Source organism: Enoplosus armatus, chromosome 3, assembly GCF_043641665.1.
Source record: "Enoplosus armatus isolate fEnoArm2 chromosome 3, fEnoArm2.hap1, whole genome shotgun sequence".
In the NCBI taxonomy this organism is placed as follows: domain Eukaryota; kingdom Metazoa; phylum Chordata; class Actinopteri; order Centrarchiformes; family Enoplosidae; genus Enoplosus; species Enoplosus armatus.
The window spans coordinates 28,348,458-28,360,956 of NC_092182.1; the positions used below are offsets into that span (position 1 = coordinate 28,348,458).

The 12,499-nt window shown below is 46.5% G+C and overlaps 1 protein-coding gene across 1 annotated transcript; it reads right to left on the reverse strand.

Annotated features, from left to right (window-relative positions):
* Positions 1-6,848: 6,848 nt before the first annotated feature.
* LOC139282984 (pyruvate dehydrogenase [acetyl-transferring]-phosphatase 1, mitochondrial-like) lies at positions 6,849-11,387 on the reverse strand. Its single transcript, XM_070902913.1, has 5 exons — positions 11,187-11,387; positions 10,694-11,110; positions 9,759-9,859; positions 7,787-8,358; positions 6,849-7,123 (listed from the first exon to the last, which is right to left on the reverse strand). Exons 1-5 carry the CDS (start codon positions 11,385-11,387, stop codon positions 6,849-6,851), a joined length of 1,566 nt encoding a protein of 521 aa, XP_070759014.1.
* Positions 11,388-12,499: the final 1,112 nt, after the last annotated feature.

The window sequence follows — 12,499 nt, forward strand, 5'->3', positions numbered from 1 at the left end:
AAGTAAACTGACGTGGAGATCTTGTCACTCAAGATGAACTTTAAGTGACCCAATACGGGCCAGAATTCACACCTTTAAAACTGCCAGGAAAACTAACAGTGGACCAGACAGTTTGTGGTTCAACAATAAGCCCGTGGTTTCTGTACCTGACGGATACCCCATGCCTGCAGTGAAGGACGACATACGTCCTGTCGCTCCAGTTTGTTCACAGATCATGTGGGTTAGCAGAAAGTTAAGTCTAACGACTGTGCTTTGTGACCGCACATATTGGCATCCAATAGCTAAGATGATGTTCAGAGGTTGACCTTTTGTGGATCTTCGACACCCGGAGGAGGGGGGTGAGGCGTTTTGGGCTTCTTTTCTTCTTTTTTTTTGATTTTTGGCTTTTTTGCGGCCTTTTTGGTTTTTGCCTATTTTGCTTTTTGTTTACTTTATTTTGTATTTACTTCTTTTTATAAATCTTTTCACCATTTACTCTTTTTGGTAAAGTTAAATAAAACTGGGTTGTAGTTTGTACATTCCAACCAAAGTCCTGTGTTGCTCCTCTATGAGATCATCTAAGAAGCCTCCCTCAGGTAAGACAGCTACTCTCATTGAGATGTGCCGACGGTAGATCATAATTTGGCTTTTTAATCAGTGAATGTTAATTAGGGTTACTATGTTCATATTGCAATGTATAACATGGAAGGACATTTTCAATGGGTTCAGTTCGGTTGTCTGAAGCATTACTGCTGTTGTTATGTTTGGAGCTAAAGTTCTCTGAATGCAGGATTTCCCAAATTAATCTCTAAATTATAAATTAGGGATTAGGGCTTCGAGGCGGCCCAGTGTAGAACCTAAGAGGTAGGTCATAGAACAGCCGTCACTCAGTGTTATATCCACATTGGGTGGGGGTATCGGTTATCATCTCACATCTAGGAACCACTTCACGGCGCCTGAACAGGGACCTCTGAAGAGTTAAAAGGGAACTCTGGGTCCGCAGATATATGACTGGACTGAACCTCGTTTAACACGTCAGAGGGACTGTTAACTATAGGTGTAGAGGCAAAAATAAAGGGGACGCCGTACTTAAGTCATGAAAAATGCAGGAGTGAGGCGCCCCGTAGGTATTAGCTGCCGCGGAGGATGGCCGGGAGCAAATTGTTACCATGCAAAGCCAATAGGAGACCTTAAAGGAACCAAGTGCAAGACACCTCTTACCTCAATGTAGCTGAATCCGTCAGGGTATCCTACGTCAACCTAGGTGCCGGTCACAAAGTGCGCTGTGATACGTCAACAGCCAAGGAAGGGCAGGTTAAGAAAAAGGTCCATAGCTAGGAGTAGGACAAAAGCTTAATGTAACTAGCTTATCCTTAGGGAAAGACAGGCTTAAAGAAACTAGCCTACAGTGGTGAGATAGTCATGGCTTCAGGGGTAGATGATGAAGATGACAGACTTAGTGAGGCTACAATATTAGATGCAGAACCATATGTTGAGAAAGAAAATCCACTATATGAGCCTTTAAAGATAACCCCTCTGCCCGAGATGTTTAAATTTGAACCTCTCTGGCCCACATTAGCTAACAGCTTGATATCACCTTCGCACCATCCTACAACAGAACATCAAATTAGGAAGGTTAGTTCCCCTCCTGTTCTCTCGCAAACAGGAGATATTGTAGATCAACACAACCAGGCTCATGCCTCACAGTTCTCCAACACAGTCCCGCGAGAATCTGACCCTCTCTTCAGATCAGTAGGCCTACTAAATCACCAACTCAGAGTTAGTCCACAAAGAATAGAGCAGTTTACTCCAGAGAACGTAGTGAAGTGGTTCCTAGATGTTATAACCCCCACCCAATGCAGATATTACACTGAGTGACGGCTGTTCTACGACCTAACACAGGTCGTAGAACAGCCCTAACAGGCTTCCAAAATCTACACCACCTTAGGATGCCGAGTTACGTTCCCAGAGTATCTATTCTGTAGGGGCTATAAAGTTGACTATGCGTCAACAGCCGGGTATCAACGGAAATATTTTAATATGGATCTGATTCACAGGATGATGAATATGAGGAGCAACTAGAAATAATACCCACTCCACAGCCGATGCAGCACAGCACCCCTTTAACAACCTCATAAAGAGACAGTAGGGCCAGACCATCAACTCCGAAGCCAGAGAACAGGCTGAAAGGCTCAAATGTAAATGCGCTGAGAAAACCAAGAGCACCTGCGCAGACTAGGCTACTAACAACCCCCTGTAACATCCACCTGCAACATCCACCTGCTGACAACCCCCTATAACATCCACCTGCTGACATCTACCTGTGACATCCACCTGGAACAACCCCCTGTAACATCCACCTGCTGACATCCACCTGCTGACATCTACCTGTGACATCCCCCTGCAACATCCACCTGTAACATCCACCTGCTGACATCCACCTGCAACATCCACCTGCTGACAACCCCCTATAACATCCACCTGCTGACATCTACCTGTGACATCCACCTGGAACAACCCCCTGTAACATCCACCTGCTGACATCCACCTGCTGACATCCACCTGTGACATCCCCCTGCAACATCCACCTGTAACATCCACCTGCAACATCCACCTGCTGACAACCCCCTATAACATCCACCTGCAACATCCACCTGCAACATCCACCTTCAAACGACCCCCTGTAACATCCACCTGCAACATCCACCTGCTGACAACCCCCTATAACATCCACCTGCAACATCCACCTGCAACATCCACCTGCTGACATCTACCTGCTGACATCTACCTGCTGTCATCCACCTGCAACATCCACCTGCTGACATCTACCTGCTGAAATCCACCTGCAACATCCACCTGCTGACATCTACCTGTGACATCTACCTGTGACATCCACCTGTGACTTCCACCTGCTGACATCTACCTGCTGACATCTACCTGCTGACAACCCCCTATAACATCCACCTGCAACATCCACCTGCTCACATCTACCTGTGACATCCACCTGGAACAACCCCCTGTAACATCCACCTGCTGACATCCACCTGCTGACATCTACCTGTGACATCCCCCTGCAACATCCACCTGTAACATCCACCTGTAACATCCACCTGCTGACATCCACCTGCTGACATCCACCTGCTGACATCTACCTGCTGACATCCACCTGCAACATCCACCTGCTGACAACCCCCTATAACATCCACCTGCAACATCCACCTTCAAACGACCCCCTGTAACATCCACCTGCAACATCCACCTGCTGACAACCCCCTATAACATCCACCTGCAACATCCACCTGCTGACATCTACCTGCTGACATCCACCTGCAACATCCACCTGCTGACATCTACCTGCTGAAATCCACCTGCAACATCCACCTGCTGACATCTACCTGTGACATCCACCTGTAACATCCACCTGCAACATCCACCTGCAACATCCACCTTCAAACGACCCCCTGTAACATCCACCTGCAACATCCACCTGCTGACAACCCCCTATAACATCCACCTGCAACATCCACCTGCTGACATCTACCTGCTGTCATCCACCTGCAACATCCACCTGCTGACATCTACCTGCTGAAATCCACCTGCAACATCCACCTGCTGACATCTACCTGTGACATCCACCTGTGACTTCCACCTGCTGACATCTACCTGCTGACAACCCCCTATAACATCCACCTGCAACATCCACCTGCTCACATCTACCTGTGACATCCACCTGGAACAACCCCCTGTAACATCCACCTGCTGACATCCACCTGCTGACATCTACCTGTGACATCCCCCTGCAACATCCACCTGTAACATCCACCTGTAACATCCACCTGCTGACATCTACCTGCTGACATCCACCTGCAACATCCACCTGCTGACAACCCCCTATAACATCCACCTGCAACATCCACCTTCAAACGACCCCCTGTAACATCCACCTGCAACATCCACCTGCTGACAACCCCCTATAACATCCACCTGCAACATCCACCTGCTGACATCTACCTGCTGACATCCACCTGCTGACATCTACCTGCTGAAATCCACCTGCAACATCCACCTGCTGACATCTACCTGTGACATCCACCTGTAACATCCACCTGGAACAACCCCCTGTAACATCCACCTGCTGACATCCACCTGCTGACATCTACCTGCTGACATCCACCTGCAACATCCACCTGCTGACATCTACCTGTGACTTCCACCTGCTGACATCTACCTGCTGACAACCCCCTATAACATCCACCTGCAACATCCACCTGCTGACATCTACCTGTGACATCCACCTGGAACAACCCCCTGTAACATCCACCTGCTGACATCCACCTGCTGACATCTACCTGTGACATCCCCCTGCAACATCCACCTGCTGACATCTACCTGCTGACATCCACCTGCAACATCCACCTGCTGACAACCCCCTATAACATCCACCTGCAACATCCACCTTCAAACGACCCCCTGTAACATCCACCTGCAACATCCACCTGCTGACAACCCCCTATAACATCCACCTGCAACATCCACCTGCTGACATCTACCTGCTGACATTCACCTGCAACATCCACCTGCTGACATCTACCTGCTGACATCCACCTGCAACATCCACCTGCTGACATCTACCTGCTGACATCTACCTGTGACATCCACCTGTAACATCCACCTGCAACATCCACCTGTAACATCCACCTGCAACATCCACCTGCTGACATCTACCGGCTGACATATACCTGCAACATCCACCTTCAAACAACCCCCTGTAACATCCACCTGCTGACATCTACCTGCTAACATCCACCTGCAACATCCACCTTCAAACAACCCCCTGTAACATCCACCTGCTGACATCTACCTGCTAACATCCACCTGCTAACATCCACCTGCAACATCCACCTGCTGACAACCACTGCGAGTCCTCTGACCTCACTGCGAGTCCTCTGACCTCACTGAGAGTCCTCTGACCTCACTGCGAGTCCTCTTACCTCACTGAAAGTCCTCTGACCTCACTGAGAGTCCTCTGACCTCAGACCGACACACTCTGTCAACGATGGCTGACTGATTGGACTGATCTGATGATTCATCGTCTGGTTAAAAACTGTGGATCTGTGTTAACTGTCGGTCTGATTAACAAAAGAACCAGAAACAACTTTCTTCATTCATTAGAAAAATTGTTCACTTCATGATTTGTGATTTAATCTGCATCATGAATAATTCAGGCAGAGCAGTCTTTCAATAGAATAATAATTTCCATTCAGTCACATGAGTGTGATGGGTCGAAATACAGTTTGATGTGAGATATATTTATATCATTTTCACTTTTCCTAAAACATTTGGGCTAATAAATAATTACAAATAATAAGAAATACTGAATATATCAATTTATAATCTATCAAAATCTGAATTATTAAAAAATGTATTAACAAACAGGATATCATTAAATGTAGACAAGATAATTAATGAATAAAATAAACACATTGTTTCAGTAGAAATGTCTTATTGCCATTCAGAGCAGTGAAGTCCATTAATACACGTTAGTTTCACTGATCTGAAATAATCGATAACAATAAATACAGAATATTGCAGCTTTTTATTGATGTGCTGATGTTCGTATAACAGTTAGTTTAAAGGGAAACATTCAGAAGCTGTTCTGTCAACAAATATGGATGCTTTCCTTTTAGATTGACATTTAGTTTTATCGAATTTAATTCTGTAGCAATAAATACAGCAATGATCTATGTTTCAACTGACAGTGAAATAATTATTTACAATTATTTACATTTGATACAAACAAGCTTTTTATCTGACCCTTTTGCTTTAATGACAGCATGGACTCCACAGCTTTGTGCCAAACCTGATGACCCATGTTATCCCAGCATGACCTGACAATGTTCCAGAGGGCTTCTTATGATGTCACAGAAGGCTTGGCTTTCTGAGTCTTCAAGTGCCCCCATAAATAGTTCAATGGGGTTGAGGTCAGGTGACTGTGGATTCATCAGTAAATAGGACTTTTCTTCATCCACAGTAAAATGCTGCTGTTTCTTAGCCCACCCCAAGAGTTTGACCTTGTTTCCCCTTCTGAGAAGTGGTTTAGAAACTGCTACTGGTCCTCTGAGACCACTACAAGACAGCCTTCTTTTGACAGGACTTTTGCTGATTGGAGTGTGGCCTTCTTTATTTAGCAGATTGTGTATCTGTGATGAAGGTGCTTTTCTATCTCTCGGGGAACTAAGCTTGACGTATTGATCTTCTGATGGTGTGGTCACTGTTGGTCTGCCTGATCGAGCTTTGGATACAACTGATCCCGTTTCTGCAAAGCGTTTTTAGAGTTCCATGCACTGCCCCCTTAGAAACCTTTAGTCTGGCCTTGACTTGACTCTGAGAAAGCCCCTCTTTGCTCAGAATAACACTCTGACTTCTGACACTGTCACTTAGTTCTGATGCCATGTTTCCCACTATCACAATGCTGCTTAATGAGCAATGACCTGCTGGAAAGTTGAGGCACAGCCATGTTTAGAACAGGTGAATATATATATACACTCAGTGTCCAGTTTATTAGGAACACCTGCTAAAAATGGTTCAGTCTAATCCAACAGTCCTGAAATATATCCTCCTTCATGAAGGTTATAATAAAGTTTTATTCAGCCTACCCTCCTTGATATAAATAGGTAAGACAAAATAATAGAAACACCATAATTTGGAGGAAAAACAACAACAACATCTGAATCCAAAGTTTATTTTTATTTAAATCCAATGACAAAGACCAACAGAAGTAGAGGTGAGATGAACATTTCACAGTTTAGAGTAAAAACACAAGTTACTTATTTGTAACCTGCCTGATTAATGAGCAAGTAACCTCCTGATTACAGGTCGGGCTCATTCAGGTGGATGACAGTGATGGTAATGTCATCACGGTACCTCCTGGCCAGCTCTGCCGGCAGGCTCAGCATCTTGGCCAGACGGTTTGGTGCCACTGCTCCGTACCCATCGTCCCCCAGGGCGTGGCGGAGCAGGTGGGTGCCAGCGTTCTGGTCTTCCAGCACTGACAGAACCCGCCCCCTCCTCTCCAGCAGGAGGCGCTGTAGGCTGCCCAGCGTCATGTCTGCGCCAGGAATTATTGGTCTCTGTTGCTGAAGGCCTGTACAACAACAAACCATATTAACAGTTTACACTTACACTGACAGTTCAACTGCTTTCAGTGCTTTTCAGTTCAGTGCTGTTTGCACTTCAATTCAACTGCTCTCAGCTCTATCACTTAAACTGACATCTCCTCTCTATTCAGTGCTTAGAACCTAAACTGAAACTGTCATACAATATCACATGTACATATTATAACCAACATATGTCAGTTAATCAGGTCATCTTAATGATAACAATTCACCTACATGCTGTGAGGTGTGGAGTCCCTCAGGGCTCCATCCTCGGTTCGGCTCTGAAACCTGATTCACATCCACAGGATACATTTGACCAAATAGCTCCTAACAAATACAACAGGACATGGCCCAAACCTGAGAACACTGTGTTCCTTCAGGTGGTCTAACGTCTCAGTAGTCAGACCTCCTCACTATCCCACAAACTAAAATGCACTTCTCAGGTGGTAAAACCTTTTCCTGCTGCTCCTCCATCCACTGGAATAAATGCCAAACTGCCTACAAATAAACAGATCCAGATTTTAAATATATTTATTCTAGCTGTCCTGTGATTCAGACTTTATCATTTCAGTGTGATAAAACACAGTGTGTGCAGTCCAGTTTAGGCTCAGCTCAAATGTTAGTCTTAGTGAGGATCTTAGTTCTCTGACCTGTCAGTTGTTCCCCCACCAGCTGGACGACTGCCTGTCGGTGCATCAGCTCCCAGAGTCCGTCAGTCGCCAGGACCAGGAACTTGTCAGCAGGTCTGATGCAGTGTCGTGTGACCTCCGGCTGGGCGGTCAGATATGGCGGGGTCAGGTAGTGCGGTGGTGGCGGTGTCCGGACCGCCTCGCCGACCGCAGACAGGACATCTGGTCGTGTTTCATAGACTCGACTCAGCATCTCTGGGCTCCATTTGAAGCAGACATTGCCAAACGCCCTAAAGGGCAACAGCAGACCGAGCAGGCGGTCGTGGCGGATCACCGTCCTCCATTCTGACTGTGGGTGTTCTCCCAGAATTCTTTGCAGCTCATCTGGGTTCTGTGCATTGTGGTCGTTGGTAAGGCTGACCGCTGACCAGCGCCTATCCGGCTCCTGGACACCGAGGACGGCCCGGCTGTCACCCAGGTTGGCCACATGCAGGACCCCATTGGAGACGCGGGCGACGCAGGCCGTGCAGCCGGACATTGCCACCCGGAGGGGGGAGGAAAGAGACAACGCCTCCCCAGGGAAAAGCACCCGTCTGTGGACAGAGAGAGAATTCACCCGGTGACTAGTCTGACTCACAGGATGTATGTTATATGTATGTTGTATGTTGGTATAAGTCTGCCAGGGCTTAGTGCCACCTAAGACGATTGTGATTTGTGTAAAGAAAATCCCAGAATGATGATGGTTTGAGCCAGACCTTTCTCTGTGGTGTAGAGATACCTCTGGCTATGTGAGACTACCTAGTGACTAAAGTTGAAAGCAGCCAAAGAAAACTTAATCTTTCAGAGTTACTGTCTGTCTTTATTGTCCACCTCTCAACATAATGGACACACTACTTCCTGTGGTGGCACTAAACATTGGCACTGGATGTAAAACAAACACAGAATCATCCAATATGAACATAATTCATAAGATACTGGATTGAGACGGACTGTAGGCATCTTCCATTACACCAGCGGTTCTCAAACTTTTTCTTTCATGCCCCCCTTCAAAAGCTGAAAAGAGTTCATGCCAGTGGAAAGCAATTAAAAAAAACATTGCAACATGAATAACTGTTCTGTGTCTTTGCTGTCCCAGGCTAAATATTCTCTGTGTGAATTGAAATGTATTGATAGTATAATTTTGCACGTAGGCGGGTGCATTCATGTATGCATGTGCATGTGTACAGTACCCTCCCACCCTCCACCCTGAATAATAGGACTCCTTCAAAAGCCAGGATGTAATTCAAACACTGGGTGGATCCATTGTCTCTGGTTCTGCTTTTGTTTCCTCTGTTCTGCCCCCACTTTGAGGATGAGTTCCTGAACCTAAACGTGGTCTCTGATCAGGAGGTGATACTAAATCCAAGTTCAGGTCCTGCTGATGGGTTGTAACACGACAGTAACTCAGGACGTGTGTTTAAACACTTTGTTATCAATGGACAGATGATGTTCTGATTCAGAACAACAGAAATGTGTTTGTTCTGCATTTGTTCTATAAACTGTAGATTGTGTTCAGTGTTGGGGAGAACGTTTAATTACATTTCTCAGGAACATTCAGATACCGTTGGTATTTTCAAAATCATGTAAAATTTCCAGCAGTGGGCTGAACTAAACTCTGTTACCAAACATAACGTAAAGATGACCTCCTTGTCCCGGTGTCACCTCTTCAATGACAAATATCTGAAACATTCTGGTTGGTAAAACACAGCGAAAACAAGGCAGAACTTAGACTAGGTTACAGGTAACTGTTGCTCATATTTTTGTGGATTTTGTCCTCGATCTCTTTCAGTGTAGTTGTGTTATGAAGGGATCACTTCCCAGCCAGAATCTACAGGTGGGATGATTATACACACACCAACAGCTCTTTACATGGAAATGTTAGTGTTTTATTCAGACTGTAAAAATGCCAACCTGCCCTTTAGCTAGTAAATTAAACACACTACAGAATGAGGACCTGGGTGAGGACATGGACAGATGGACCTGGGCCTCCACAGAAAGGTCGTAGTCAAGACGACGGAAAGCGCTGACCATCGCTGATGTCACCCTGCCGCCGTCCTGCAGCCAATCACAGAGGAGAAAGACAATGACATCACATCATGTGAAAGCTTTAAAGCTGCGTTCACTTCCTGTCAGAGAAACTGATGGATCAGGACTCAGGACGTCCAACTTGAATCTAGAATGAAGCCTGAACAAACTGCAGCAAACAGAAGCTCCTCTTCTGACAGTACTGATCAATGAGGCTTTCATTTCAATCTAGCATCCTAAATATAAGTTTTCTAAATATGAAGAAATTAGATCCCTTTTCTGTCCAAAAGCAGCTGAAGGAACAATTTTCTCCTGAAATAGTTCCAGAGATGTTGAATGTTTTAAATATTTAAATACAAACTAAACTACATGGCAGAGATCGATATCTCCAAACCTGGACACATCAAACCAAAACTATCTGACCAGAGAGAGACTGTCTGGCCAAGACCAACTGAGGTCTGACATGTCCTCCTGCTCTCACCTGGTACCAGAGATCAGCCAATAGCAGCAGGACGGGTCAGTACCTGCTTCCACCACCAGATGTCAGGCTTCACACAGATTTGATGGTCAGATTTTCTGAACTCTGTTGTTTACTTAGGGTTAGGGTCTTAAGTCTTCAGAGGTCCACCTGGATCCTAGTAGCCAAGACCCGACCCAGGACCTGAGTCAGGCCGTGTCCAAATTATATTTACTCTAATCAGGTCTGGTGGGTCCCTTTCGGATCAGGTCTCCTTTTTTATGAATTCATACCAGGTTCAGGCAGGTTTTCCATTGGTCAATTTTTGGGTCCATAATTTTGGACCAGTGGAGACTCTAGTCTGTTTTATTGATTTGATTCTCCGAAATGTCTGGATGCCTAGTTACCTCCTCCTCCTCCTCTTCGTCTTTGTCCTCCAGCCTCTCCTGCCAGTAGTTTCGGAGGCTGTGGAAGGAATTCACTCCTCCATCGGTGCAGCTGTGGTCTTGGGGGTGTTTGTGCCACTCTAGCAGCGGTGGTACAGCTCGTTCCTCCTCCACCGCCCGTTCAAGCTCTGCCAGCGACGTCAGTGGCAGCGTTGCCACGGCAATGTAGTAGAAGAGCCTCTGGCTGACAGCGTGAGCGCACACCGACCCCGCGTGGCCGTCAAACACGCCGAATAGCACACCGCCACGGCCCAGAAGGCAGGTGGCGCTGCTCCGACGGTCCTCGCAAGGGTGGTTGGATGGCAACATGTTACTATGGAAACTCAGGACACCATGGGAGGCAGGGCCTCTGGGAAGGGTGTAGCTGTATTCGTTGGCCTGGCAACAGAAGACAGACAGACAGATTGGTGATTTGACTGGTTGACTGACACCTCGAATGACACTCATTTCTCACCTTTAAGATGTGGTTGATCTGAACCGAGCCCATCCGTCCCGCCTCCTGCCCTGTCCTGTACTTCCTGCTCCCGCTGTCTGCTGGGTAATGGAGTCTGGGGAGCTCAGGGGGCGGGGGAGGGGGAGAGGACGAGAGGGAGCCACGGCACTGGTGGATCTCAAACCTGCAATGTCCATTGAAGGTTCTTGTTCTTCCCAGCATGGCCACTCACCAGTAGATCCAGCAGGAGAACCAACAGAAGAACCAGCAGGAGAAACAGCAGGAAAACAAGAGAACCAACAGAGTGAAACCTGGAGGAGAATCAAAAGAAGCATCAACAAAGCTGCACATGATAGACCAGACTGCTAAAGGCTGGTATCCACCGCACAGTGTTCAGAATTAACTGTGCTGATGGTGGTCTTCAGTCCTGTGTCTCTTTGCCCCCCATACCTGACAACTGTTCAGGTGTGCTTCATAACTGTCCCTGGAACCTGCTGCATTCAGGAGCAGCCTGCAGTATTCTGGAGCCAGGTCTACTTGGGAGCAAACTGGTCTACAGGCTTCCAAATGGAAACTGAAATCTGAACACCTGTTTGAATGGATGTGGCAGAAGAACCAACAGAACAGAAACAGAAGGAACCAGCAGAGTATTTACTACATCACCCAGTTTTTGTGTCTGTTATCACAGATTTGCACTGAGCTGACGAACTCATCTCAAGTTATCATACTGAAACTCACTGTGTTTGTTGAGGTGTTTAGTTCCTGGTTAACTCTTCGTCTTAATCTTTGGTTCAGTTGAAGGTGTCTGGTTCTCGGTTCTTTACACAGAGGTCCCAACCTCTTCATGCAGCTGGACAGGTGTGCTGTTGAAGGTTGTTTGTATATTCTGTTGTGGTCTTTTGTTTCTGTCTGTGGCCTTGTAGCCCGCTGTGACCTTTGGCAGTTTTCATATCTCACTCAGTAATCAGTAATCCATAAACCTCCTGCTGCTTGCTGTGAAGCCCGCCCTCCTCGCTGTGACTGCATTCACTGTTTGTGAAAAAAAAGTGTATTTTTTTATTTAAGTTTCAGACAGAAGAAGAGAAATCCCCAAAGCCGGTGAAACTAGAGGGCGGTGTGCTTGTATTTGGGAAGCACTTCCCTTTGCTATGTTTTCTCCACATAGATGCAGATGGACCAGGGCTCCACATGGGTTGTGTCTGATTTTCAGTGGTAGTTGTGCTTGGGTGGATTTGGTGAGACAAAACACTTAACCCTTTAACACCGAGTGTGACGTCGGAGACACGTTTGCGCAAGCGCACTTTGGATTACCATAATTACGTCATGGTTTTGCG

Coding starts and splice junctions, on each gene's coding strand:
- LOC139282984 (XM_070902913.1), bottom strand. CDS start 11,387: ATGCTGGGAAGAACAAGAACCTTCAATGGACATTGCAGGTTTGAGATC. Junction 11,111..11,186: donor AGATCAACCACATCTTAAAG/GTGAGAAATGAG, acceptor TTCTGTTGCCAG/GCCAACGAATACAGCTACAC. Junction 7,124..7,786: donor GGTGGGGGAACAACTGACAG/GTCAGAGAACTA, acceptor GTTGTTGTACAG/GCCTTCAGCAACAGAGACCA.